This window comes from Neoarius graeffei, chromosome 2, assembly GCF_027579695.1.
Source record: "Neoarius graeffei isolate fNeoGra1 chromosome 2, fNeoGra1.pri, whole genome shotgun sequence".
In the NCBI taxonomy this organism is placed as follows: Eukaryota; Metazoa; Chordata; class Actinopteri; order Siluriformes; family Ariidae; genus Neoarius; species Neoarius graeffei.
This window is the reverse complement of record NC_083570.1, coordinates 124388415-124415329: the sequence shown is the minus strand read 5'-3', so window position 1 is coordinate 124415329 and position 26915 is coordinate 124388415. Positions and strand designations below refer to the sequence as shown.

General features: G+C 41.8%; 4 protein-coding genes across 13 annotated transcripts in view; 2 read left to right on the top strand and 2 right to left on the bottom strand.

Annotated features, from left to right (window-relative positions):
• LOC132882243 (interferon-inducible GTPase 5-like) overlaps positions 1–18247 on the bottom strand; it is an 81554-nt gene extending 63307 nt beyond the window's left edge. The window contains exon 1 of the mRNA XM_060915523.1: positions 18140–18247. The gene's annotated coding sequence lies outside the window, so the exon portion shown is untranslated. The remainder of the gene's footprint in view (positions 1–18139) is intronic.
• Positions 1–26915, bottom strand: part of LOC132882239 (NACHT, LRR and PYD domains-containing protein 12-like) — a 1431284-nt gene that overhangs the window by 120901 nt on the left and 1283468 nt on the right. The window lies entirely within an intron of this gene.
• On the top strand, positions 9987–14228 carry LOC132882238 (protein NYNRIN-like). The gene is made up of 3 exons (XM_060915502.1): positions 9987–10004; positions 11248–11850; positions 12689–14228. The coding sequence occupies exons 2-3, from the start codon at positions 11401–11403 to the stop codon at positions 14195–14197; spliced, it is 1959 nt and encodes a 652-aa protein (XP_060771485.1). The 5' UTR covers positions 9987–10004; positions 11248–11400; the 3' UTR covers positions 14198–14228.
• On the top strand, positions 21070–23720 carry LOC132875383 (uncharacterized). Of its 3 annotated transcripts, none has more exons than XM_060912170.1 (13): positions 21070–21202; positions 21324–21385; positions 21532–21646; positions 21747–21884; positions 21990–22061; positions 22169–22201; positions 22330–22398; positions 22487–22567; positions 22656–22718; positions 22805–23028; positions 23166–23325; positions 23416–23503; positions 23634–23720. In XM_060912170.1, the coding sequence occupies exons 3-13, from the start codon at positions 21538–21540 to the stop codon at positions 23692–23694; spliced, it is 1098 nt and encodes a 365-aa protein (XP_060768153.1). In that variant the 5' UTR covers positions 21070–21202; positions 21324–21385; positions 21532–21537; the 3' UTR covers positions 23695–23720. The 3 variants fall into 3 exon arrangements, with proteins under 3 accessions (XP_060768153.1, XP_060768141.1, XP_060768147.1); XM_060912158.1 differs by having other exon boundaries at positions 22169–22207; XM_060912164.1 differs by having other exon boundaries at positions 21070–21385; positions 22169–22207.

Sequence of the window (26915 nt, the reverse complement as noted above, 5' to 3'; positions counted from 1 at the left end):
AGTTACTTTCGCTCTGTCTAAGGCCTTATCATCTGCCTAGGGAAATTCATCAAATTAGACTTTTTGTTGTGTATACTGCGCCTTCAGCAGATACACAGGCCGCCGCTACACAGTGGTGCTTGAAAGTTTGTGAACCCTTGAGAATTTTCTATATTTCTGCATAAATATGACCAAAAACATCATCAGATTTTCACACAAGTCCTAAAAGTAGATAAAGAGAACCCAGTTAAACAAATGAGACAAAAATATGATACTTGGTCATTTATTTATTGAGGAAAATTATCCAATATTACATATCTGTGAGTGGCAAAAGTATGTGAACCTCTTGGATTATCAGTTAATTTGAAAGTGAAATTAGAGTCAGGTGTTTTCAATCAATGGGATAACAATCAGGTGTGAGTGGGCACCGTTTTATTTAAAGAACAGGGATCCATCAAAGTCTGATCTTCACAACACATGTTTGTGGAAGTTTATCATGGCATGAACAAAGGAGATTTCTGAGGACCTCAGAAAAAGTGTTGTTGATGCTCATCAGGCTGGAAAAGGTGACAAAACCATCTCTAAACAGTTTGGACTCCACCAATCCACAGTCAGACAGATTGTGTGCAAATGGAGGAAATTCAAGACCATTGTTACCCTCCCCAGGAGTGGTCAACCAACAAAGATCACCCCAAGAGCAAGGCATGTAATAGTCGGCAAGGTCACAAAGGACCCCAGGGTAACTTCTAAGCAACTGAAGGCCTCTCTCACATTGGCTAATGTTAATGTTCATGAGTCCACCATTAGGAGAACACTGAACAACAATGGTGTGCATGGCAGGGTTGCAAGGAGAAAGCCACTGCTCTCCAAAAAGAACATTGCTGCTCGTCTGCAGTTTGCTAAAGATCACGTGGACAAGCCAGAAGGCTGTTGGAAAAATATTTTTGGATGGATGAGACCAAAATAGAACTTTTTGGTTTAAATGAGAAGCGTTATGTTTGGAGAAAGAAAAACACTGCATTCCAGCATAAGAACCTTATCTCATCTGTGAAACATGGTGGTGGTAATATCATGGTTTAGGCCTGTTTTGCTGCATCTGGGCCAGGACGGCTTGCCATCATTGATGGAACAATGAATTCTGAATTATACCAGCAAATTCTAAAGGAAAATGTCAGGACATCTGTCCATGAACTGAATCTCAAGAGAAGGTGGGTCATGCAGCAAGACAACAACCCTAAGCACACAAGTCGTTCTACCAAAGAATGGTTAAAGAAGAATAAAGTTAATGTTTTGGAATGGCCAAGTCAAAGTCCTGACCTTAATCCAATCGAAATATTGTGGAAGGACCTGAAGCGAGCAGTTCATGTGAGGAAACCCACCAACATCCCAGAGTTGAAGCTGTTCTGTATGGAGGAATGGGCTAAAATTCCTCCAAGCCAGTGTGCAGGACTGATCAATAGTTACCAGAAATGTTTAGTTGCAGTTATTGCTGCACAAGGGGGTCACACCAGATACTGAAAGCAAAGGTTCACATACTTTTGCCACTCACAGATATGTAATATTGGATCATTGTCCTGAATAAATAAATGACCAAGTATTATAATTTTGTCTCATTTGTTTAACTGGGTTCTCTTTATCTACTTTTAAGACTTGTGTGAAAATCTGATGATGTTTTAGGTCATATTTATGCAGAAATATAGAAAATTCTAAAGAGTTCACAAACTTTCAAGCACCACTGTATGCTTCATGAACTTTGAACTTGTGTTGCAGGCAGAGGCAGATGCTCCCGATGCGGCTAATTTTATAATGGGAGAGTTTAATCTCTGTAGCCTAAAAGAACACTTATTTACATACCAGCAATATGTCACCTGTCCCACTCGTGATAAAGCCTGCCTTGACCACTGCTATGGCAACATACAGGACGCATTCTACTCTAAAGCATTGCCCGGTCTGGGAAACTCGGACCCCGACATGATTAGACTAACTCCTGCCTATGTGCCTCGGCTTAGGCGCGAGAAGGTTAAAAAGCTGGAGGTTAAATGCTGGACTACTACTGCGACTGACGCACTTCAGGAGTGTCTTGTGCATACAGATTGGGATGTAGTGACCGATGGGACTGACAATGTTAATGATGCAGCGTTTGCTATTGCTGGATACACACAATTTTGCGAGGACACAATTATACCCAAAAAGACTATCAAACTGTTCCCCAACAATAAACCATGGGTGACTCTGGAATTAAAACACGTTCTTAATCAAAAGAAGCACTTGTTTAAGTTCGGGGGAAATAGGGAAGACAAAAAAACTGTACAGAGGAAGATTAAAAATTTGATTAGGGACTGTAAGGCAGCATACAAACGTAAACTCGATGGGTTTTTTAAAAATAATACTAGAAGAGCATGGCAAGGGGTACAAGCAATTATAGGGTACAAGCCTAAGAATAATCTTATGGCAGTGGAGAATGAGCTTGACATGGCTAATGAGTTAAACAACTTTTATTGTAGATTTGATACACATGATTTTAAAACAGAACAGTGTTTGGCTAGCATGGAAGTCAGAGGCATGGTGGGTGTGGGTGTCGAGATTTCTACTGATGAGGTCAAAGCATTTTTTAGATGTATAAATCCTTATAAAGCTAGTGGGCCTGACAGTATTAGCAGTAGAACACTAAAAATGTGCGCAGATGAGCTGGCACAGCCTTTTCAGAGGCTGTTCCAGCTGTCCATAGACACTGGTGTGGTGCCCAGTCAATGGAAAAAGTCATTAATAGTGCCAGTGCCCAAGAACAATAGACCTATCGAACTTAATGACTTGTGCTCAGTGGCACTCACATCTACAGTGATGAAATGCTTTGAGAAAATTATTTTAAAACAGCTCCTTTCTGGGGTTTCACACCTACTAGATCCTTGCCAATTTGCCTATCGTGCCAAGAGGGGGGGGTTGAGGATGCACTTCTTTCCTTGATTAATAATATGTATGAGCACCTTGAGCAAGCTAGGAGCCTGGTTAAGACTGTATTTATAGATTTTAGCAGTGTTTTTAATACAATCCAGCCGCATCTGATGGTGAGGAAACTATTACACCTTGGAATAAATCCTAGAATTATTATATGGATTTATGATTTCTTGACTGACCGCAGTCAGCAAGTAAAATTTAACTCACACATCTCCTCTCTCAAGGCCTCTGCATGCTCTTGCGACAAGGCTTTCGCAGATAGCTTTTCGCAGACAGTTGTAATTTATTGTTGAGCGGGGAGTAATAGGCGTGCGCGATGTTATTCACTGCCACAACGCAAGGGGGCGCGAAGTCGCGAAATTGCTAGGAGTAGTTGGTGGGTGTGGTTAGTGGAGGGTTTATCCTCCGGTTACTTATAATGACTAGAACTGGAGTCGTATAGATGTACGTACTTCCTCACTTCCTCGATCAACCGCTCTTCGTGCTGCTCCATCTTCGCTCGTGTTTTTAAAAATGGCGGTCGTGAAAACAAACCAAACCGGGAAAGTAGGGAAGCGGAAGTGCGTGTACAGCGGATGTAGAGTGGACCAATCAGAGCCCTCTTGTCTGCGATGCTGTCTGCGAGGCTTCTGCAGTGGTCACAATTTTTGGGAGGTGCGCACAGAGCGTCTGCGAAGGTGGGGGGGCTACGCAGACACTGTCTGTGACGCTATCTGCAAGGACTGGGTTGTCAGCATAAATTGGCCTTCAGAAGCATTAATACTGGAGCATGACAGGGTTGCGTACTATCACCCATCCTCTACACATTGTATACTAATGATTGCCAAGCATCCTCTTCAGCTCATACCTATTTTAAGTATGCTGATGACACAGCACTGGTTGGCTTTTTAGATTCCAACCCTTCATCTCTTGAAGGGTTTGAAAAGGAGGTTCAAGGCTTCATTAAAGGTGGGGTACAAGATTTTGGAATAACGGTTCCTGCAAGCCATAATTTGAAAAGAAACACGCCCGCCCTCGCCATGCTCCCCCCCCCCGTGTCTCCACCCCTCCTCCCCCTTATAAAGCCTGAGAAAATCAGCCTTATAATGGGTGTCTATTGCATTGGAAAAATAGCTCAAACTTTCTCATTTAAACTGTGTGTTTTCAGCCCCAATTTTCACTCCACACACAATTTTCTCAAAAGTAGTAGCCACACTTGTCCCGATGCACACAATGTGTCTACCTACACGATAGGACTTGCAGATTTTGAATGAGAAGCCTGAAAGTGAAGAGAGCACAGGCGCTCAGCCCATTGACTGCCATTATAAACTTAGCAGAAAAGTCACTCGTTTTTAACTCGCTCTATTGACCTCATTTTTTACACTACAGACAAAAAAATTACATCAGTTTGTTCAGGAAAGCCTTGTGGCACTCACTGTGAAAGACTTTTGTGAATATCTCCTTCCGTTTTCATGTAAATCCCCATTGTTTGGAGGAACCTTTTTCTATGCATTTCTGTCTCTCCCTCCTCAGCGCGCGCAGGTTGGAGGAGGGGCTGCTCGCTCTCACACACACACAGAGAAGGGCCGGGCTTCTCGGGCTTCAGTCTGATTGACATGTCAGTATCCAATCATTTTGAGGTGGTACCTCGGTATGATTGGATGGCGTTTCTCCTTTATTTTACACTGTAGACTGGATTAAAATATTTCGTTTTTGGGGCAAACCTTCTATTGTACTGCTTGCAACATGGGTGTGAGGAGCTTTTCAAGCAATATGGAAAAAATTACTCCTGAAAAACATCTCGTACCCCACCTTTAAGTGGTGTACAAATAACTTTCTACTGGTCAATGTAAAGAAAACAAAAGAAATAATAGATTTCAGTAAGAAAGGAATAACTGTATCTCCATCTGAGATTAATGTTGAACAGATAGAGCGGGTCTCATCTTACAAGTATTTAGGAATTGAAATTGATAAGTTGTGTTTAAATCAGTGTGCAGACCAAGTGTAAGAAACTGCAACAAAGGATGTTTTTTCTTAGGAAATTAAAAGTTTTTAGATCAGAAAGTGGCATTCTCCAACTATTCTACAAAGCTTTTTTGCAGAGTGTCTTGTCTTTTGGCCTAATTTGCACTTTTGGAAATATGCATGCACAGGACCATAAGAAATTACAGCGCATTGTTAAATTAGCCAGTAGGGTCATCGGAGTTGACCAGGTATCTGCAACTCAGCTGTATAATGAACTTATTTTACAAAAGATTGAGCAAATTTTTGATGATTCAACACATCCTTTGTTTCAGAAGTTTATGAATAGCAGGTCAAATGGTAGAATTTTGCAGCGAGTAATCAGGACAACTAGGTACCATAAGTCATTTGTGCCTACAGCAATTAGACTATATAACAATAGACCTAGTATATGTACTATTGTATTTTAAGTGAATTTATCTCTCTGCACATCCATGCAATTCTGTCTGGTATTGCAATGTAAGGTCATAGCTCTTCTATTTTTTCTCTTTGTGTTTTCTATTTTTTCTTTATTTGTTCCATTGACTTTTTATGATATGTTTCTGTATGTCTACCATGTCTGTAATGTGGTATGTTTACTGTCTGTTTTGTTATCTGTTGTATACTATATGTTTTGTGAGACATGCAATATTGACCACATGAGTTTCCCCCTGTGGGATAATAAAGTGTACCTTGACCTTGACTTCAGGAGGAGATCTGCCACACCTTCCTTCCCTCATCACCCTGTTTGACTCTCCAGTATCCTCTATGAAGTATTTCCACTTTTTGGGCACTATAATTACCCAGCACCTTAAGCAGGAGACAAATACCTGCTCTCTCACCAAGAAAGCACAGGAGAGGATGTACTTCCTTGTTTCCACTCATTAATATAGTTTTAGAGGTTTTTTCCCTTTATTTCTATAGTTTTTAATTTATCTATATATTTTTATACTCTCAATGACCTAAGGTACATAAGAATTTCACTGTAATTACTTGTAATTATATGTGACAAATAAAACTTGAACTTCCTGTGGCAGTTGAAGAAGTTCGATCTGCCAAAGACAGTGATGGTGCACTTTTACACCACCATCAATGAGTTCATCCTCACCTCCTCCATCACTGTCTGGTAAGCTGCTGCCACTGCCAGGAATGAGGGCAGACTGCAGCGCATCATTCACTCTGCTGAGAGAATGATTGGCTACAACCTTCTGTCTCTTCAGGACCTGTACGAGTCCAGGAGCCTGAGGACAGGAGAAAGGATTGTGGCCGATCCCTCTCACCCCAGACACACACTTTTTGAACCACTTCCCTCTGGTAGGAGGTTGTGGGCCATTAGAACCAAAACCTCATGCCATAAGGCCATCCCCCCCACACTGATGCTGCCTCATCAATAAGGTCAGACTCGAACCTCACACTCTCACTCTGTGACATTAATGCACTTCGTCCCTGAACTGTGATTTTGCATGTTTCAAGGTCATGTCCTACATCTCCATTCTGTGAACCTTTATCGCACATTCTGGCTCATGCTGTACAGTTTGGTTATTTATTTAACCCACTGCACATATTCTCGTCTTCTCACACATTCATGCCATGACTCTTCTTCATCTTCATCCTGTGACATGTTTTTCTGCACATTCCAGAACATACTGTACAGCTTGGACTTCAAAACAACCTATACACATACCCCTTATATATGTCCACTTTTCAAACTTATATATTTTAAGATTCTTATTTTTTTTATTTGTTTATATAACTACTTTTCTCTACTATATATTTTCTATTGCGCTATCTTAACTGTTCAAGCACCAATCACCAAAGCAAATTCCTTGTATGTGAGAACGTACTCCGTAATAAACTTAATTCTGATTCAGCACTGATGTTTGGTGAGAAGGTCTGAGGTGCAGTCAGTGAGATTCCAATTTTGTGGTAAAAGTTTTGGGGGGAACCACATATGTTTCCATCAGTGAAGAGTTATACAGTGGTGCTTGAAAGTTTGTGAACCCTTTAGAATTTTCTATATTTCTGCATAAATATGACCAAAAACATCATCAGATTTTCACACAAGTCCTAAAAGTTGATAAAGAGAACCCAGTTAAACAAATGAGACAAAAATATTATACTTGGTCATTTATTTATTGAGGAAAATGATCCAATATTACATATCTGTGAGTGGCAAAAATATGTGAACCTTTGCTTTCAGTATCTGGTGTGACCCCCTTGTGCAGCAATAACTGCAACTAAACATTTGCGGTAACTGTTGATCAGTCCTGCACACCGGCTTGGAGGAATTTTAGCCCATTCCTCTGTACAGAACAGCTTCAACTCTGGGATGTTGGTGGGTTTCCTCACATGAACTGCTTGCTTCAGGTCCTCCCACAACATTTCCATTGGATTAAGGTCATGACTTTGACTTGGCCATTCCAAAACATTAACTTTATCCCTCTTTAACCATTCTTTGGTAGAACGACTTGTGTGCTTAGGGTTGTTGTCTTGCTGCATGATCCACCTTCTCTTGAGATTCACTTCATGGACAGATGTCATGACATTTTCCTTTAGAATTCGCTGGTATAATGCAGAATTCATTGTTCCATCAATAATGGCAAGCCGTCCTGGCCCAGATGCAGTAAAACAGGCCCAAACCATGATACTGCTACCACCATGTTTCACAGATGGGATAAGGTTCTGATGCTGGAATGCAGTGCTTTCCTTTCTCCAAACATAACGCTTCTCATTTAAACCAAAAAGTTCTATTTCGGTCTCATCTGTCCACAAAACATTTTTCCAATAACCTTCTGGCTTGTCCACGTGATCTTTTGCAAACTGCAGACAAGCAGCAATGTTCTTTTTGGAGAGCATTGGCTTTCCCCTTGCAACCCTGCCATGTGCACCATTGTTGTTCAGTGTTCTCCTGATGGTGGACTCATGAACCTTAACATTAGCCAATGTGAGAGAGGCCTTCAGTTGCTTAGAAGTTACCCTGGGGTCTTTTGTGACCTCACCAACTTATTACACACCTTGCTCTTGGAGTGATCTTTGCTGGTCGACCACTCCTGGGGAGGGTAACAATGGTCTTGTATTTCCTCCATTTGTACACAATCTGTCTGACTGTAGATTGGTGGAGTCCAAACTCTTTAGAGATGGTTTTGTAACCTTTTCCAGCCTGATGAGCATCAACAATGCTTTTTCTGAGGTCCTCAGAAATCTCCTTTGTTCGTGCCATGATACACTTCCACAAACATGTGTTGTGAAGATCAGACTTTGATAGATCCCTGTTCTTTAAATAAAACAGGGTGCCCACTCACACCTGATTGTCATCCCATTGATTGAAAACACCTGACTATAATTTCACCTTTAAATGTACTGCTAATCCTAGATGTTCACATACTTTTGCCACTCACATATGTAATATTGGATCATTTTCCTCAATAAATAAATGCCCAAGTAGAATATTTTTGTCTCATTTGTTTAACTGGGTTCCCTTTATCTACGTTTAGTACTTGTGTGAAAATCTGATTATGTTTTAGGTCATATTTATGCACAAATAGAGAAAATTCTAAAGGGTTCACAACCTTTCAAGCACCACTGTAACATCAATGAAACTGGCTTCATGTTAAAAATGTTATAATCACATTGTCTGTTATCACCCAGATGAGGGTGGGTTCCCTGTTGAATCTGGTTCCTCTCAAGGTTTCTTCCTCATGTCGTCTGAGGGAGTTTTTCCTTGCCACTGTCACCACAAGCTTGCTCATTGGGGATAGATTAGGGCTAAAATTAGCTCATGTTTAGTCATTAAAATTCTGTAAAGCTGCTTTGTGACAATGTCTACCGTCAAAAGCGCTATACAAATAAACTTGAGATGGGTGTGGTCAGGGGTGCACATACTTTTTGGCCACATAGCGTATATGCCATCAGTACACACAGTAGTATATTTATAATGTACTTCGAGTGTAATAACTACTGTGTGTATAAATTCCACTGAAAGATACTTGAGTGTAACTGATGTTCACTTGAAAGTACAACACTGAAGATGTATTTAAACATTAATTACAATCCAAATACTCATCATAATCTAATCATAAATAACATACACCGGATGTAAATTGGCTACCTGTTGATTTAAAGATCTCATTCTCATCTCATTATCTCTAGCCGCTTTATCCTGTTCTACAGGGTCGCAGGCAAGCTGGAGCCTATCCCAGCTGACTATGGGCGAAAGGCGGGGTACACCCTGGACAAGTCGCCAGGTCATCACAGGGCTGACACATAGACAACCATTCACACTCACATTCACACCTACGCTCAATTTAGAGTCACCAGTTAACCTAACCTGCATGTCTTTGGACTGTGGGGGAAACCGGAGCACCCGGAGGAAACCCACGCGGACACGGGGAGAACATGCAAACTCCACACAGAAAGGCCCTCGCCGGCCACGGGGCTCGAACCCGGACCTTCTTGCTGTGAGGCGACAGCGCTAACCACTACACCACCGTGCCGCCCTCTGATTTAAAGATGTGATCAGTAATTAATATGAAAAATGTACTTCTAGTTTTAACACTCAGATACACAAACACTCACCATCCACTTTATTAGGAACATCTGTACATTTGTGCATTTATCTAATGTAAGAATATAATCCTGAATACTCCTAAACCTACTCTTGTAAATGCGCGGCCCAAGGGTGACTGTCGTTTAGTGTAGCAGTTTAGGGTTTACTTTAGGCCAGCTACAATACAGTACGTGCTGCTCTGTACATTTTGCATTTCCACATGTTCTGTTCCCGTTTCATATCTTGATTTTGTCTATGTTTTTGTGTGAAACATTCTGTTGAACTGTGCATAACTCTTGTGTGACCTTGATACTGAGTGTGCAAAGCACATTCCGTAACTTTCCACTGCTGATACTCCCTACGCAGAGTATATAAAGCCCCGACGCGCAGCTGCGCATTGGGGCACGACTGAGAATAAACCAGATTGATTTAACTCATGTGGTTTGCTCTCTTTTTGTCCTCGGAGTACTCCTTGTAACGCATCTGAACAGCACGCAGCACAATCCTAACAATTTGGTGACCCCGACGTGATACTCTCAATCAGGTAAGACATGTTTGATTGACTACCTGATTGGAAGTAGTTCCGTAGTGCCCTAAGGAGGGCTTTGTTTTCCCTGGTTCGAGTCCAGGAAGAGCGTGCTATAGAAATTTGTGTAGCGCCCTAAGGAGGGCTTGGTTTTCCCTGGTTCGAGTCCAGGAAGAGCGCGCTATAGAAATTTAGATAAATATCTGCTGTTTGTTTCTGTTCAGATCCGTTTGCTTTACTGTACGATGGGGAGCTCGTATCCTAAACCTGAGGTCACAGACACCCCGGCGGAATGGATGAATAAGTGTGGTTTAGGCTATTACGTTACGCCGTGGCTGGACAATTTGGCTGGGTGGACGGAGGCAAATCCTCAGATTCCATCGTATCCCGTGATGGGACGTTTAATCCAGGCTTCCTTGCTTCAGCGCACCGTATGATTTACGAAAGAAATGGTTTGACATGAAGAAGGTATGGGATAAATCAAAGGGTGTTTACACCCCGAGACCTGTTTTAAAGACTATTCCAAAACCAAACTTTCTCAGTCAACCTCCCATGAAAAGCGAGGGAGGAATAGTTACGTCCCACTCATTCCTCATCTCATATACATGTCCAGTAAATTTGTTAGCACATGATTTAATGTGCAAATTAGAAGTAAATCTCACATCCACTCCAGATGGACTAACTATTGAAGTAAGTGAAATGTGTGGTGTGCAGTATGGGTTTGGAAGCCCTCTGTATGTGTATGTCTGGCAGCTCTGTTCAGATCAGCTCGCACACTTGAACACCTCATCAGTTGACACAGATTATATGATGAGGAGCGTTTGCTCGAAATAGTCGATGTGTTGCAACCTAGAAATGACGTCGCTGTGAATATAAAGGAAGAAATAGCTCCGGCTCAGGAAGGTGGCCGTCCGCGTCAGCGCACCGTGTCGATATTTTTTTTGGAGGGACACACCGAATGCTTTGCAGCTCCTGCGCGAGCAGTTAACTAGGTATTTCTCCGCCTGATGTTTTTGCCCTATCCAGTTCTGTGCTGCCACATAACATTCTGAACGCTGCTTGTACGTCCCAAGCTCCTTCCCCTGTTCTCTCTGCTCTTCCTAACACCCTGTGGGCGGATCATAAGGACGATGTGGGCTCTGTGAGCTGCTCTCCGTATGAAGCTGTTATTAAACACTCTACACCTGTTTATGTTAAACAATACCCTCTGTCTCCTAGTAAGCTCAATGGTATTGACAATATTCTAAAATCTCTTTTGCAGCAAGGTGTCGTGGTTCCTTGTGTCAGCCCGTATAACACCCCAGTGAACCCGGTCCCAAAACCGGATGGCACATGGCGCCTCACTCAAGACCTACGTAAAATAAATGAACTCATCGTTCCCGTGGCTCCAGTGGTCCCTGACGTTCCTTCTCTTATGTCTTCTATTCCGTGTGACCATGCTTATTTCTCTGTGATTGATTTGTGCTCTGCCTTTTTCAGTGTTCCTGTGGGCCATGAGACTCAGCCCCTGTTTGCTTTCACACACAGGGGAAGACAATACACGTGGACGCGGTTGCCACAGGGTTTCATTGACTCACCGGCGGTCTTCACTGCCGTATTGCGGGACGCGCTGGCTGATCTCTGTCTTCCCCGGGGCTCCACGGTGCTCCAGTACGCGGATGATCTCCTGATAACGGCGGAGGATCAAGGCGCTTGTGCTGCCGCCACATTGTCTCTCCTCACACTCCTGGCGCAGAAGGGTTTCAAGGTCTCCCGCACGAAGTTGCAGTTTTGCCTCACAACTGTTCGCTACTTGGGACATGACCTCTCCCAGGGTTCCAGGAGGCTTAGCCCGGAACGCGTTCAAGTCATTATGGACACTCAGGTACCTGCAACCAAGCACGCTCTCATGGCATTTCTGGGCCTCATCAATTACTGTCGTCAATGGATCCCTGACTGTTCAATCTATGACAAGTGTTTGCGTTCAGCTATAAGTCACTCAGATCCTTTGACTCAGCCCCTGGTCTGGACTGAGGACAGGCTAACGGCCTTCAAGGCTCTGAAGCAAGCTTTGTGCTCCGCCCCTGCTCTCGGGCTGCCGAACTATCGTTTGCCGTTTCACCTGTATGTGTGCAATCGGAAGGGGACCGCCTCTGGGGTGCTGGCTCAGGAGCACGAGGGGGGGCATGCGACCTTGCGCGTTTCTGTCTAAAACTCTTGACGCTGTGGCACAAGGGCTTCCTGGCTGTCTTAGGGCTGTTGCTGCGTGTGCTCTCATGGTCACGGACGCTGAAAAACTTGTTTTGTCGCATCCGCTCATTTTACACACTTCACATGACGTCGTGTACATTCTGCGGAATCTTAGCACTCAGCATTTGTCTGCTCAGCGTCGCTCTGGCTATGAGTTTATTCTTTTGGCCACAGAGCATCTCACTGTTAAGCCCTCCTCGTCGTTTGATTCTGTCGCCCACGCTCTTCAGCGTCTTCTTAACTCACAGGATGACGATGTTGCGTTTGACTCACATGACTGTCTTTCTAATATCGTTTTTGAGACTAGCATCCGCCCAGACTTACACTCCACCCCTCTTTCCACAGGCGATTCTCTTTTTGTAGATGGTTCCTGTTCCCGCCCTGCGGATGGTGTGTTCCTGTGTGGTTACTCTGTTTGTCGCCTCCCTGATGAAATTGTTGAAGCTCATTCTTTACCTTTTTCTTCTGCTCAGGCTGCGGAGCTCTATGCTTTGACTCGTGCATGTATTTTGGCTCAAGACACAGACGTTACTATTTACACCGACTCACGCTACGCTTTCGGCGTGGCGCACGACTTCGGCCGCATTTGGGCGTCTCGGGGGTTTACGACAGCCGACGGTAAGCCCATTTCTCATTCTTCACTTGTTACTGATTTAATCACCGCCTGTCTCCTTCCGTGCACGTTGGCCATTGTTAAGACACGCGCGCACACAAGAGGGGACTCATTTGAAGTAAAGGGCAATTCATTCGCTGATCAAGTCACTAAAGCTGCAGCCGCATTCGGTGTCCTGCCTCCAGGCTTTAATTGCGCTTTAGTTTCTACTGATCGCATGGTTAGCGCTGTCTTACCTGACATAGATCTCATTTCTATCCAGGCCTCGGCCTCTGTGGCAGATACGCAGTTCTGGGACGCCCAGGGCGCGACAGAGAAGAGTGGCGTTTTGCTTGACGCACAGGGCCGTCTTTGTTTACCTCGTCACTGTACTCCCTTTCTCGTCCGCGAGTTCCATGGTCCCACTCATCGCGGCCGAAGAGGGGTAGTGGAGGATATGAACAGAACATTCTGCATCAATAATTTGCACACAGACGCACACAACATTCTGGACAAGTGTTTAACGTGCGCCCAGAATAATCTATCTAAACCAGGCGCGGTACATCAGCACCTTCCCATACCCGACACGCCTTTCCAAGAATGGCAGATCGACTTCACTCACATGCCAAAGCAGGGCCCGTTCAAATACCTTTTGGTCATGATTGACAAATTTTCACGGTGGATTGAGGCTTTCCCGTGTAGCAAAGAGAACGCCCGAACAGCAGTGAACAAACTTACACAGGAAATTATCCCACGTTACGGTCTTCCGGTAGGAATTGACTCTGATAAGGGAACGCCGTTCACCTCTAAGGTAACGCAGGAGCTATGTAAAGACCTCAAGATCAATTGGCGTTTTCATATCCCATACCATCCACAGTCCTCTGGCATTGTGGAGCGCGCGAATAGAACGATTAAGGGTAAGTTGCGTAAGGCTATGCAAGACGCAGGCACGAAAAATTGGGTCCAGGTTTTACCGTTGGTCCTCGCTGATATGCGCATGACTGCTCAGGTCGCTCTCGACAATTTATCTCCGTACGAGCTCGTCATGGGACGCCCCTTTCCTGTCCCTTGGCGTAGAGGCATGCAGGTTATAGGAACGGGTGATCTTGAAGTACATCTCAGCGAGTACGCGGTGGGTCTCATGCGGGTGCTGGATGAGTATTGGGCGAGAGTAAATTCCAAAAAGCCTCCCATTCCAGAGGCACACACTCACCCCTTTGAGGTAGGGGACAGAGTTTTAGTAAAGAGATTCGGTAAACTAAACGCTCCCATGGAGGAGTCACCCTACAGTGGGCCCACCGATGTACTCGCTGTAACTCGCACGGCTGTGCTAACGGACCTTTTTCCACAGTGGATCCATGCCAGCAGAATAAAGAAGGCTCCAATGTAATAGAAATCTATATTGTTGATGCTTAACAGACTTCTGTGTTTCAGAAAGTTGCTGTGACAATAGCTGACGGCCTTTTCAGGGATCCCCTTCCAGCATCTGGAGCAATCCAGTTTCGGCTGATCTACAAAGAGGGGATGGTTGGTGAGTCTTGCAAAGTTCTGGGCTGAAGAGTCTGAAAAGCACGGGAGCCTGTGACATTTTTCGCCGTCTGCACCCTGTGAGCATTAGAGAACAAAGTCAGTGACCAGTATGACTTTCTTCATCATCGTGCTGATCTCAACGCTTGGGGCAGGGTTACCCGCACAAGCAATACACCGGGACCCAAGGGATAACGAGTTTTGGAAATATATAAACTTCACTGTAAAAACATCAATGAATATGAGTAAACCCTGTTATGTGTGTTCTTTGTTACCCCATGACAGCAGCGATCCTTTTCCGGTCCGAATAGCCCCGTCTAACTACTCTGAGGTTAATATGATGATCTCGCACACAGGTTATGTCCCTGTGTCGGCCAAGACTGGGGTGTGAATAATACTCTGGGCTTGCGTCAGAGTATTAAAGAGGGGATTGTAAGAATATAATCCTGAATACTCCTAAACCTACTCTTGTAAATGCGCGGCCCAAGGGTGACTGTCGTTTAGTGTAGCAGTTTAGGGTTTACTTTAGGCCAGCTACAATACAGTACGTGCTGCTCTGTACATTTTGCATTTCCACATGTTCTGTTCCCGTTTCATATCTTGATTTTGTCTATGTTTTTGTGTGAAACATTCTGTTGAACTGTGCATAACTCTTGTGTGACCTTGATACTGAGTGTGCAAAGCACATTCCGTAACTTTCCACTGCTGATACTCCCTACGCAGAGTATATAAAGCCCCGACGCGCAGCTGCGCATTGGGGCATGACTGAGAATAAACCAGATTGATTTAACTCATGTGGTTTGCTCTCTTTTTGTCCTCGGAGTACTCCTTGTAACGCATCTGAACAGCACGCAGCACAATCCTAACATCTAATCAATCATGCGGTAGCAGAGCAGCACATAAAACCTGCAGATACAGGATTTTACAGCAGTTGAAGATCAGAAAAAATAAAAATTCCCTGGTCTTTCAGTGGGGGTGAGTCTGTGCTCATGATGGCTTCAGATTCTTGCTCTTGGTTGATGAGCGGAACCTGACGTGGTTGTCGTCTTCTGCTGTAGCTTATCCACCTCACGGTTTGATGTGTTGTTCATATTGAGATGCTTTTCTGTTCACTACGGTTGTAAAGAGTGATTGAGTTACTATATCCTTCCTGTCAGCTCAGAGCAGTCTGCTCGTTCTCCCCTGACCTTATCACCAGGTGTTTCCACTCACAGAACTGTCGCTCGCTCGGTGGTTCTCACACCATTCTGTTTCAACTGTTGTGTGTGAAAATCCCAGGTGATCAGCATTTTCTTAAAAACCACAAACCAGCCAATGTGTTACCAAGAACCCTGCCCAGATTAAAGCCGCGGAGAAGCTCTTGTCCTGTATCTGTAGGACTTTACGCATTGTGCTGCTGCCACGTGATTGATGAGATAAACGCATGAACGTGCAGGTGTTCCTAATAAAGTGGACAGTGAGTGAGTATTAAAAGTAGAATTATATTTTTCATATTAATTCCACCTTTCATTTACAAGAGTTGCCACAGCGTTGTTGTTTTTGTGCTTAGAATCAGAAAATCACGTTAATGTAAAGAGACGAGATGTTACTCATAAGTGTCCACAAGGTGGCGACAAAACGCCGTCAATGACCCTCATCGACCCACGTTCCCTAATTACTCATCTCTTCCTTAAATTGGAGCTCGACCCAAAGCACGCCCGGCGGATCGATCATCTTTATCCCTGAGAGAATTAAAGCGAGGTGCGGCTCGGTACAAAAACACACTGCGACGTTTATTCACTATAAATATACAACTTTAACTCGGAATGAAATATTAATTAATACTCACTCTATTCCGAAAAAAACAAACCAAAGCAAATCCGAGTCCAGACTGCGAGCTCCACTTCACCTGCTTTGGGTTTTAGAGCAGTCAGTGTTTACCTGATCATTACCTGAGATGCTCACCTGCCAGGTCTCCTCAAGCGCTCATCATGTTCAACAAACAAACAACCTACACACACCGTCATGGACCGAACTCAAACCTCAACAATAACAACACTCAGCTCGTGCCACAACCAGCTTCTGCACTGCGCATGTGCAGGAGCACAAACATCTCACGCAATCACGGGTTAGATTGATGGTCGCGTGCGGCAGAAGTGCACTATGTTGTTGTTTGAACGACAAAAAATGTTATCTTCTTTTAAATGTCAAAACAAATGACATCTTGTTTGAAACCTGCTTTAGAGAGAATAATCTATTATAGGTAATAATGTTTACATGAACACTCATCACTGCTGCTATTATTCAGGATTAAACCTGAGGTCAGACAGGACAGAGATTTTCTTTACACAAACAATCATTTATAAAATACCTGCAATTTCTGTAAGAAAAACAAACTTATGACTTGTAACACATATACATACATATATATATAAAATTAGTCCTCCTGGGGATGTAATGGGCAAGTCCTGGTGTTGTATTGTCATTATTTTTCTTTACTCTTTTACAGCAGATAATTGTAGCTAGATGTATTAATTGTACAAGAACACAGATATCATTTGGAACAAGATGTACAGTCCTGTACAAAAGTCTTAGGCTCATGTAAAGAAATGCTGTAGAACAAAAATGACTGAAAAATAATGAAATTAAATGTTTCAATGTTAAAAAAATACTATAAACAGGAATCAGTGAGCCATAATAACTGAAACAAAGTCAGTGTTTGGTGTGAGATGACCCTTTTACTTTAAAAAAATATATATATCCGTCTCGGGTCCAGTGAGAAGCAATGTTACAACACTATCCTCAGATAATTGAAAACATCAGTCGAACAGCCACGCAGATATTTATGAATCCTAAAGCAAGCATTTCCTTGATGTTGTCTTCTTGTTTGGTGCATTGACCCATTTCCGTGGTTTGTGTCTTCTCTCTGAGGCTGTAATTTTGTCTGGTTTTGGTATATTATGCTTCCGTTGCTACTGGAACTCTTTCTAAATGTTTTGCATGTTGGTTATTTGATCTGCACCTTGGTTCCACTGAACTTGCCTTAACTCGATTTGAAATAGCTGTTTGGTTTTTTTGTTTGTTTGTTTGTGTGTGTGTGTGTGTGTGTGTGCGCACACGTGGGTGTATGTGTGTGTTTCCACTGAACTTGAACAGTGTTTTTCTATCAAGCATAAAAAGATGCGGGAGTGAATGTAGTAGTTAAAACAGTGCACTGCTTGTTTGGAAAAAAAAATTTGATCCAACATCATACTTCTTCACAAATCCATTCCCGCATTAAACTAACAAAAAGACCAAAATGTAAACGTGTTCTTTAAAAGTACTTTAAATGTCCTCATATAGAATAAAAAAACAAACATATTGTATAATGAAGTGTAAAATTAATGTTTATCTTATGATTAAAATGTTTTACAAATGCATGTTATGTAATTTAGTGTTTAAAAACATTGTGATATATTTGTCTCTTGGTAGTACATGTTCTGAATCTTCTGTTTTAAAGTTTAATTCAGTTCAGTTTTACTTGTACAGCTAAAATATCAGGTGGAAAAGACGTGAGTAATTGTACTGAGGTACTACACTTGAATATTATTTTTGTCATTGATACTTGAGTATTTTTTAAACTGAATACTTGTACGTTTTCTTTAATGATTACGTTTCTCAGTACAATGTTAATAGCTGGCACAGAGACAGGACATTGTCACAAAGCAGCTTGACTTCTGCTCGTATTCCCACGAGTACGACAGTATGACAGTGCAGCAATAGTGAAAATATTCAGTTGTTCACTTTAAATGAAACCTGCTTGTAAATATTGAAAGAACTCACTCACCTATCTTTGTAAATGAAACCCTCTGGCGTGATGTCACAGTTCCTCTGTCTGAAAGTTTACTCTGTGCCTCATACGTGTCCTAACCTGTTAGATCACTGTTGTGTTCTGCTCATGTGCGCTGCTTATCAAGCCACAAGGGTAGAGGTTCAGCCCATAACAGCAAAATCATCAGCATAATATGCAGATTCTGTATACATCTGTATGAGGGTGGTGCAACAGGCCATGAATGAAATCACTTGTTTAATCAACTAATCAAATTCAAATTTATTTGTTACATACACAGAGTATGACATCCCTTATCAAAAAGAAGTATACTTCAAGTTCATTTTATTAAGTATACTTAAGTAAAGTGAAAGTGCATCCCTAGTAACACAGTAACACAGAACGTTAATGTACCGTTAGCCTATGGTTCTCTAAAGGTTTGTTAGAACGTAACCAACAACTAACATTTAGAGAACGTTTCCTCATGGTTATGCATAAACCTAACGAAGCCAAACGTCCCCGAAACGTTGAGGTAACTAACCAACTGAAACGTTATCATTTGGTTACACTATAACCTCCACACAACGTTATGTTTGGTTGTTTTTTTGTTGTTCTGAGAACTATACTATCTGCTTTTCCTGATGCTGGCTAAATTATCTTTTAATCTTTTATTTCAACCTCTTTTGTACTTGTAGCCTATTTTTTTTGCCGTAGTAAACTGTCACATATAACTTTCCTTTTGTCATGCATTGTTATGTCGTGCCATTTTGGTTTGGAATCCAACCCTCACACATTGAAAACACCATATGGTCAACAGAAATGTGTGCATACTAGGCCAGATAAATAGGCTAGTCTATGTTGAGTTGTGAGATATATTGCAAGGAAATTTTCACAAAAATAGGCGACAAACCCATGTACATTCCTGAGTAATGTGTTTTGACTGTCTAAAGCAGTGGTTGCCAACCTTTTTTGGCCTGGGACCCCATTTTTACATCAATTTCTCATGACCCCATACACATTTTTTAGATTTTATAGAGATTGCCCAGTGTCACATATTCTATATTTTGATCAGCAGCCTAGCCTTCAGTTATGTGGATGTTTTCTTTTCAAAGCTGATATATAGCATTTTATTTGTAATATATAACATAATTAGTTGAACATTTTTATTTTCAGTATTTTCCTTCTATTGGTTATTTCAGGCGACTCCAATTCAATTCCAGGAGACCCCGTTAAGAACGAAGGAAAGGAAGCATTTTGAGTGTTAAATGTAAAAGATATTTTACTGGGCAAGAAGGGAATGGTGAAAGCAAAAATGGACAGATTAAATGTTTTTCTAGTTAGTGCAATGTGGGTAGAGTGTGGCTGATTTGCAGAAATAAACTTATAGGCTAAATTTGTTTGGATTGTAAGTGGTGATGTTTTTTGTGGAATTCAAGTGATCTGTAATGAGCAGGCTGCAGCATATATCATATGAAGAGGGTGAACATGGTTTGGCAATGGGTCGTTGTGACTTGGTGCACAGTCTTGTGTGGTGCAAATTGGCTCCTGATAATATGGCAGAGCAGCAACAAAAGTTTGACCTTTAAGTTGTGGTCACACATTTCGCCCTCAAAACATGCTGCATTACAATAATGCCTACATTTTCTCATGCACATACTTCTGGTACATTATCCCTATTGTTGCCCCAACTACATTTTCTCATGCACATACTTCTGGTACATTATCCCTATTGTTGCCCCAACTCACTCACACGCAGCTCCATTGATCAACTTATTTGTACTTTGTCCCAACAACAACCAAATCCACCCTGTACCACTAACAAAATCTGCTGCAATACAAAAATCCACTTCTCTTCTCCTCTTATTTTCTAAAAATAAAAGTCCAGCTAGGTAGCTTCGATGCATCATCATCCTGCACATTACCCAGAATTCTCTGTGCTTTCAAACAGCTCTAAGCTTTTGTTTACGCTGATATAATAAGGCAAATAACAAAATGGCGGACTTAATGGATGCTATGATAGCCCTTTTATTTAGCTATTTGAAAATTTCACCGAGTCTCCTTGTTGGATTTAGAACTACCAGCGCCAGTGTACGTTATCTGGATTTACAGTACGTGCGATCAGGTAATGTGTTATTTTATTCTGTATAAATGTGAATAGTATTCACCTAGCAGTTAGCTGCTATGCATGCAACCATCTCCATCTCCGGTCACATTATACGAAGTGAATCGTTGTTGGTATCTCTAAAACACGTCTTTTCCAGTCTCCCATCTGACAAAGAACTTGTACATAATTCTTTCACCTTTGTTGTGATTTAGCACGCTGATATAATGCTATGTAGCATACCTTAGCATGGCTAACGCCATAGCGCCGAGGTTACGCATGATTACCCCATATCGATATACATGTCGTGTAGGTGACGGTGTTCTCTGTTAAAATGTCTGTGTATTTGTGCCTCAGAACGGCGGCATAACAGCAGTACGGATTTCCCCATGTATTATTTGACGAAATATAGTATGTTGGTGGATAAAACCTCAAGTGAGGGCCTACTTTTGTAGGCTGCAAAGATCAGCAACACGTTTACTGCAGTACTCTGTTGGCCTAGCTCACTCAAACCACATTGCTTGGAGTTTAGAATATAGCATGAGACAAGCATTGTAGTTCAGAGGTTGCACAGAAAACGTAACGTAACTTTTACTGTCTGTTGAAAAACAACACTTTGTTGGTGTGAAGGGTTGTCATAAAAGTTAATAATCATCATGTATTAAATCCAATGGATAAGGGAATCTGAACTATAAAATAAGTAACTTATTTTATAGTTCAGATTCCCTTATCCATTGGATTTGTTCCCATGGAGTCTACAGGAAAAAACGAGACCTAGCCACTGTAAGTTGTTGATTGGTCAGGTTGCCTGATGCAACGGCATGTGACGCAAAACGAACACTCCTCATTGGCTGGACAGATGGATAAGAGGACATAGGTGCGTGTAGTAAAGTCACTACCCGGAACTTGGATTTGGAAGCAAACGTCTCTGTTGGAAGTACTGAAGCCTGCTTCTGTTCAAGTACTCTACTTTCGAAAAGGTAATTTGTGATTTCTTTCTGGTTGTGGTTATACCTTAAAGGAGAATTCCGTCTGTTTTGCAAATATGTCTCAAACGTTTGTGGTCAAGGAAAGTTGCTAATGATGCCTTTGTTTTCACAGATGAGTTCACAGACAATGCTATTGAGGTTGTGCCATCTTCATGGCTTGGACACACTTCTGAGGTACGAGTCTTTTGTTTTTTGTCGATACATAGCAAATATGTATGCTTACATATATGCCTATATATTTTTGATAGCAAATAATATATATGCTTGTTATATATATATATATATAATTATAATTATTTTTAAATTATATATATTTTTAGCATGGCATGGTCTGCTACTGGACGACACACAATGTGCGATTGCATGTTGTGAAGTGCCGAGCACCAAATACAACTTGGGCCAAACATCCCGTTAAGAAAACCTGGTATGAAACAGGTGAGCTATCGCTGCTGCTATGCACTACATAGAATATACTGAATTGTTCTCTCTATGGCAGTACTTTTTTTTGTGCTACTGACTAAGTCATTTTCCATAGATTCATACGCCAAAGCTGAACAGAAGTGTTTGCAATTGATGGAGTCCTCAAGTGTTGAGACAGAGGATGATGTGAACACTTTTGCAATAAGGCAGCGTAAGTGCCCAAGGAGGTTTGTCTCCGAATCCTCTGATGATGGTAAGCTCTCTTCACTAATGACAACATTAGTTACTCAATTCAGTGTTCATTTTCAAGTCATTTACAATAAATTTACATTGCACATTGTATGGTCTTTCCTTCCAGATGATTCTGCTCCAGTGGTAGCAGCAACCAAGAAGCAACCCAAGACTCTGACTGTGCCTGGAAGCCCTGTGTGTAAGTTAACAGTTCCCAAATCATCATTCATAGCTTGGAGCTAACATTCATGATGAATAACCGGTGCATATTACGTGACTGATCTGATGTTTGTGTGCTCTTTTCAGGTCAGCAGGACCCAATGCCCCTACCACCACAATGTAAGTGTTTTTCAATTTATTTGTAAATGTCTAATGTATTATCATAGGTTCTTCTTTTGTGAATACCATGTATAAGAACCCCCCCCCCCCAATAAATGACTTAACATCCATATGCACCATCTTTTCAGGGTCAACACCAGCCGGGACTGGAGCCAGTCCTCACCACCCTAGCCCAAGTCCTGTTGACCCTGTTCAAGGTACAGTTGCTTTCAAGTTCCCATTTACAGATGTTGGAATACAAAGTCATGAACAGGAAAACTAACATTTTCTTTTTGAAAACTTCAGCCAGCAGCCGGGCACTACACCCAATTCAGTCAGCCAGGCACCTCCAAGAATCACTGGAAACCTCTTTTGACTCTGTTCAAGGTACCGTTGCTTTCAAGTTCCCATTTACAGATGTTGGAATACAAAATCATGAACAGGAAAACTAATATTTTCTTTTTGAAAACTTCAGCCAGCAGCCGGGCGCTTCATGACGGACAGGGTGTCTCGGCTATCGCAGCCATGTTTGAGAGAAGTAAGTACTTTTATACACACTAACTAGTTCACTCACTCAGGAAATTACATTATAAATTACAACTTCCATCACATTTGTCCCCATAGTCACAGAGGCCCACATGAGTCGCTTGATGCGGAGGCTCCAGGCTAGGTTTGACAGGACCGAGGCTAGGTTTGACAAGATCAAGTCATTGGTGGAGACCAACGCCCCGACACACACGCCTCAACTCCAGCAAGATGATGTGGTGTTGGCTAAACCATGCAGCATGGTGATGGAGCTGCTGGAGTTGGATAGGAGTCTGGAACAACCAGACAAGAGGAACAAGATGGTAATTTTATCTATCTATCTATCTATCTATCTATCTATCTATCTATCTATCTATCTATCTATCTATCGATCGATCGATCGATCGATCGATCGATCGATCGTAATTTTCATTGTATAATAATTTTTATTTTTTTACAGCAACATTTTCTTGAAACTGTCGGAGGGGCAGGTTTAGGGGCAGCCATTCACCGTATGCTACGCCGAGTGGCAAATAATGAGGTACTCGCCCAGTACAGCTTGCGGGGCAGACGGGCCAAAATGTCCTTTGATGACCTCATTCTGTGCAAGATTATAAAGGGTAAGTGTTTATATATTGATCACATCACTTTTATGCCATGCTTGACTGACTAGGTTTTGATGTGTAACTTTCCTTTATTTTGCCTTCTAGCTGCATGTGTCAAAAAATTTCCCGGCCATATGGAAGCTGAAGTGGAGGAATGTCTTGGGCAGACTCTAAAATTTGCACCACACAGACGGTATACTTCTGCTCTCTAATTTGGTGCAATCACAGAAATTTTGTGGTTGGTGGTAGGGTGGTTATCATGCTTTTGTGGACATGTGCTCATTGTTCTTGTTTTTAAACATTTTGTTCCTTTTTCTTTTCAGATCAGCTGGTCAGCAGCAACGGGTGAACAGTGAATTTTTATTCTTTTTTTGTGAACAGTGATTTTTATTCTATTTTTTTGTGAAGTGATTTTTTTTATTCTATTTTGTTTGTTATTGAATGCACAGTTACACTTTAAAAAACTGTTATTTCTATTTTATTCTGTTTTGAATGTGTTTTATTGAATGCACCGTTTCAGAAACTTTTCTATTTTATTCTGTTTTGTATATATGATTGTTTTATTGAATGCACTGTTACACTTTCAGAAACTTTTCTATTTTATTTTTTATTTTCAAACTTTTTTTTATTCAAATTTGTTATTGATATTTTATCTCATTAAACTTTCAAGACCTGCCAAATTTGCCTGTTCATTCATCACTGAGTTTTCTCATGTAGATATGCTAGCAGTTATGTGTTGATGTTGCTAATTAGTTGAAAGCAAAATCTAACCAAAACATAACATTCTACAACGTCAGGGGGACGTTAGGCTAACATTCAGGGAACCAAACATGCAACCAGCAAGGTTAGGGGAAGGGCAGGGGAAGGTTGTTGTTGTAACCAACAGGAAACGTTTGGGCAACGTCAGAAAAACTTTCCATGGCAACCACGTGGCAACCAAGTGGCAACCAAACCTAACGTATATGCACCGTATAGGCAACCAAAGGCGTACGTGCCCAGAACGTTCTGGGAACATAAAATTGTTACTTGGGATGTACCGTTAGCCTATGGTTCTCTAAAGGTTTGTTAGAACATAACCAACAACTAACATTTAGAGAACGTTTCCTCATGGTTATGCAGAAACCTAACGAAGCCAAACGTCCCTGAAACGTTGAGGTAACTAACCAACTGAAACGTTATCATTTGGTTACACTATAACCTCCACACAACGTTATGTTTGGTTGTTTTTTTGTTGTTCTGAGAACTATACGATGCACATTACCCAGAATTCTCTGTGTTTTCAAACAGCTCTAAGGCAAATAACAAAATGGCGGACTTAAAGGATGTTACGATAGCCCTTTTATTTAGCTATTTGAAAATTTCACCGAGTCTCCTTGTTGGATTTAGAACTACCAGCGCCAGTGTACGTTATCTGGATTTACAGTACATGCAATCAGGTAATGTGTTATTTTATTCTGGTTGTTTGAGTTCTATGATGCAATGTATGTTTCACTATTCACCTAGCAGTTAGCTGCTATGCGTGCAACCATCTTCATCTCCGGTCACCGGCTACATTATACGAAGTGAATCGTTGTTGGTATCTCTAAAACACGGTTTTTCCAGTCTCCCATTTGACAAAGAACTCGTACATAATTCTTTCACCTTTGTTGTGATTTAGCACGCTCTTGATATAATGCTATGTAGCATACCTTAGCATGGCTAATGCCATAGCACCGAGGTTACGCATGATTACCCCATATCGATATACATGTCGTGTAGGTGACGGTGTTCTCTGTTAAAATGTCTGTGTATTTGTGCCTCAGAATGGCGGCATAACAGCAGTACGGATTTCCCCATGTATTATTTGACGAAATATGTTGGTGGATAAAACCTCAAGTGAGGGCCTACTTTTGTAGGCTGCAAAGATCAGCAACACGTTTACTGCAGTACTCTGTTAGCCTAGCTCACTCAAACCATATTGCTTAGAGTTTAGAATATAGCACAAGACAAGCATTGTAGTTCAGAGGTTGCACAGAAAACGTAACGTAACTTTTATTGTCTGTTGAAAAACACTTTGTTGGTGTGAAGGGTTGTCATAAAAGTTAATAATCATCATGTATTAAATCCATTGCATAAGGGAATCTGAACTATAAAATAAGTTATCTCTCCATTGACTTCCATACATTATTTTTTTTTCTTTGTTCCCATGGGGTCTACAGGAAGAAACGAGACCTAGCCACTGTAAGTTGTTGATTGGTCAGGTTGCCTGACGCAACGGCATGTGATGCAAAACGAATGCTCCTCATTGGCTGGACAGATGGATAAGAGGACGTAGGTGCGTGTAGTAAAGTCACTACCCGGAACTTGGATTGTTGAAGTTGGATTTGGAAGCAAACGTCTCTGTTGGAAGTACTGAAGCCTACGTTCTGTTCAAGTATTCTACTTTTGAAAAGGTAATTTGTGATTTCGTTATGGTTGTGGTTATACCTTAAAGGAGAATTCCGTCTCTTTTGCAAATATGTCTCAAACGTTTGTGGTCAAGGAAAGTTGGCAGTAGCACAAACCGTGAGAAAAATCCACCCCGTCTAAAAAAAAAAAAAAAGAGTTATGCATATAGCTGCTACGCGGATTTCAATTGAAACGGTGGCTACGGGGCAGCCTTTCAACGTTCGTATATTCACATAGCTTGTTTCAAAATGGTTTTCATGGATTTTCAAAATGGATTGCCTATGGTGTGTGGACCCTGATGTTTGAAAACATTGCACATTTACTGCATTAGCTAGCACATAGGTGTATAAATTTTGAACTTTGAGCCAGCACATACCTTTGTTGCCTTCCGGATTCCCCAGAAGTCAGCGCTGAGCGCATCAAATGCTTCACCGGTGCTCAGCGCTGACTTCAGGGGAATCAAAAGTTCAAAATTTTATTTGCAAAACAGCCAGAATTCTCCTTTAAAGGATATGTGCAGTATTTTGAACATGAAGCTCCTTTCTGAGTTCTTTGCAATGTAATAGAGTGGTCCTCACTGATTTTGTTATGTTTGCTGCTGTCTCAGTTATTTGGCAAATTTGGGATATGTCTCAGCCTGCTTCAGAATGGCAAGATATGGGCTTATGCACATATCTTTTAATGTAATTTTGAGTTCCATGTTGCAATGTCCATGGAAAGTGTTGTAACAGTTGTATCTTTTTTTTTTTCAGCAACGCTTCACTCTGCAATGTTTTTGGATTTTGATAAAGTTAAGTCATTCACTGAATGATGAACGTGTTTTTAGTATCATCAATTGACTTGTGGCATTACTGTGTACTGTGCCAATGTGCTGTTAATGTGTTAGTCATTTAGTTGTCATTGCAGTCACATTGTATTTCCCCACAATGAGTGAAAAGCGATTGGCCAGACAAGCCTACACAAAGAGATGGAAGAGGGTGCGGCGAGAGGTGGAAGCGGTGCGAAAGGCTTTGAGAGCAGAAATGCAAGAGGAGAAGGACGCACTAGACGCTGCACGGGCAGAGCAGGCTATGCAAGAAGCGGCCAGGCTTCGTCAACATCAGCAGCAACTCCAAGAACAATCTGTACTACTGGCAGAGGAGAATGAAGAGCCAGAGTGCATGGCAGTACCAACAAGC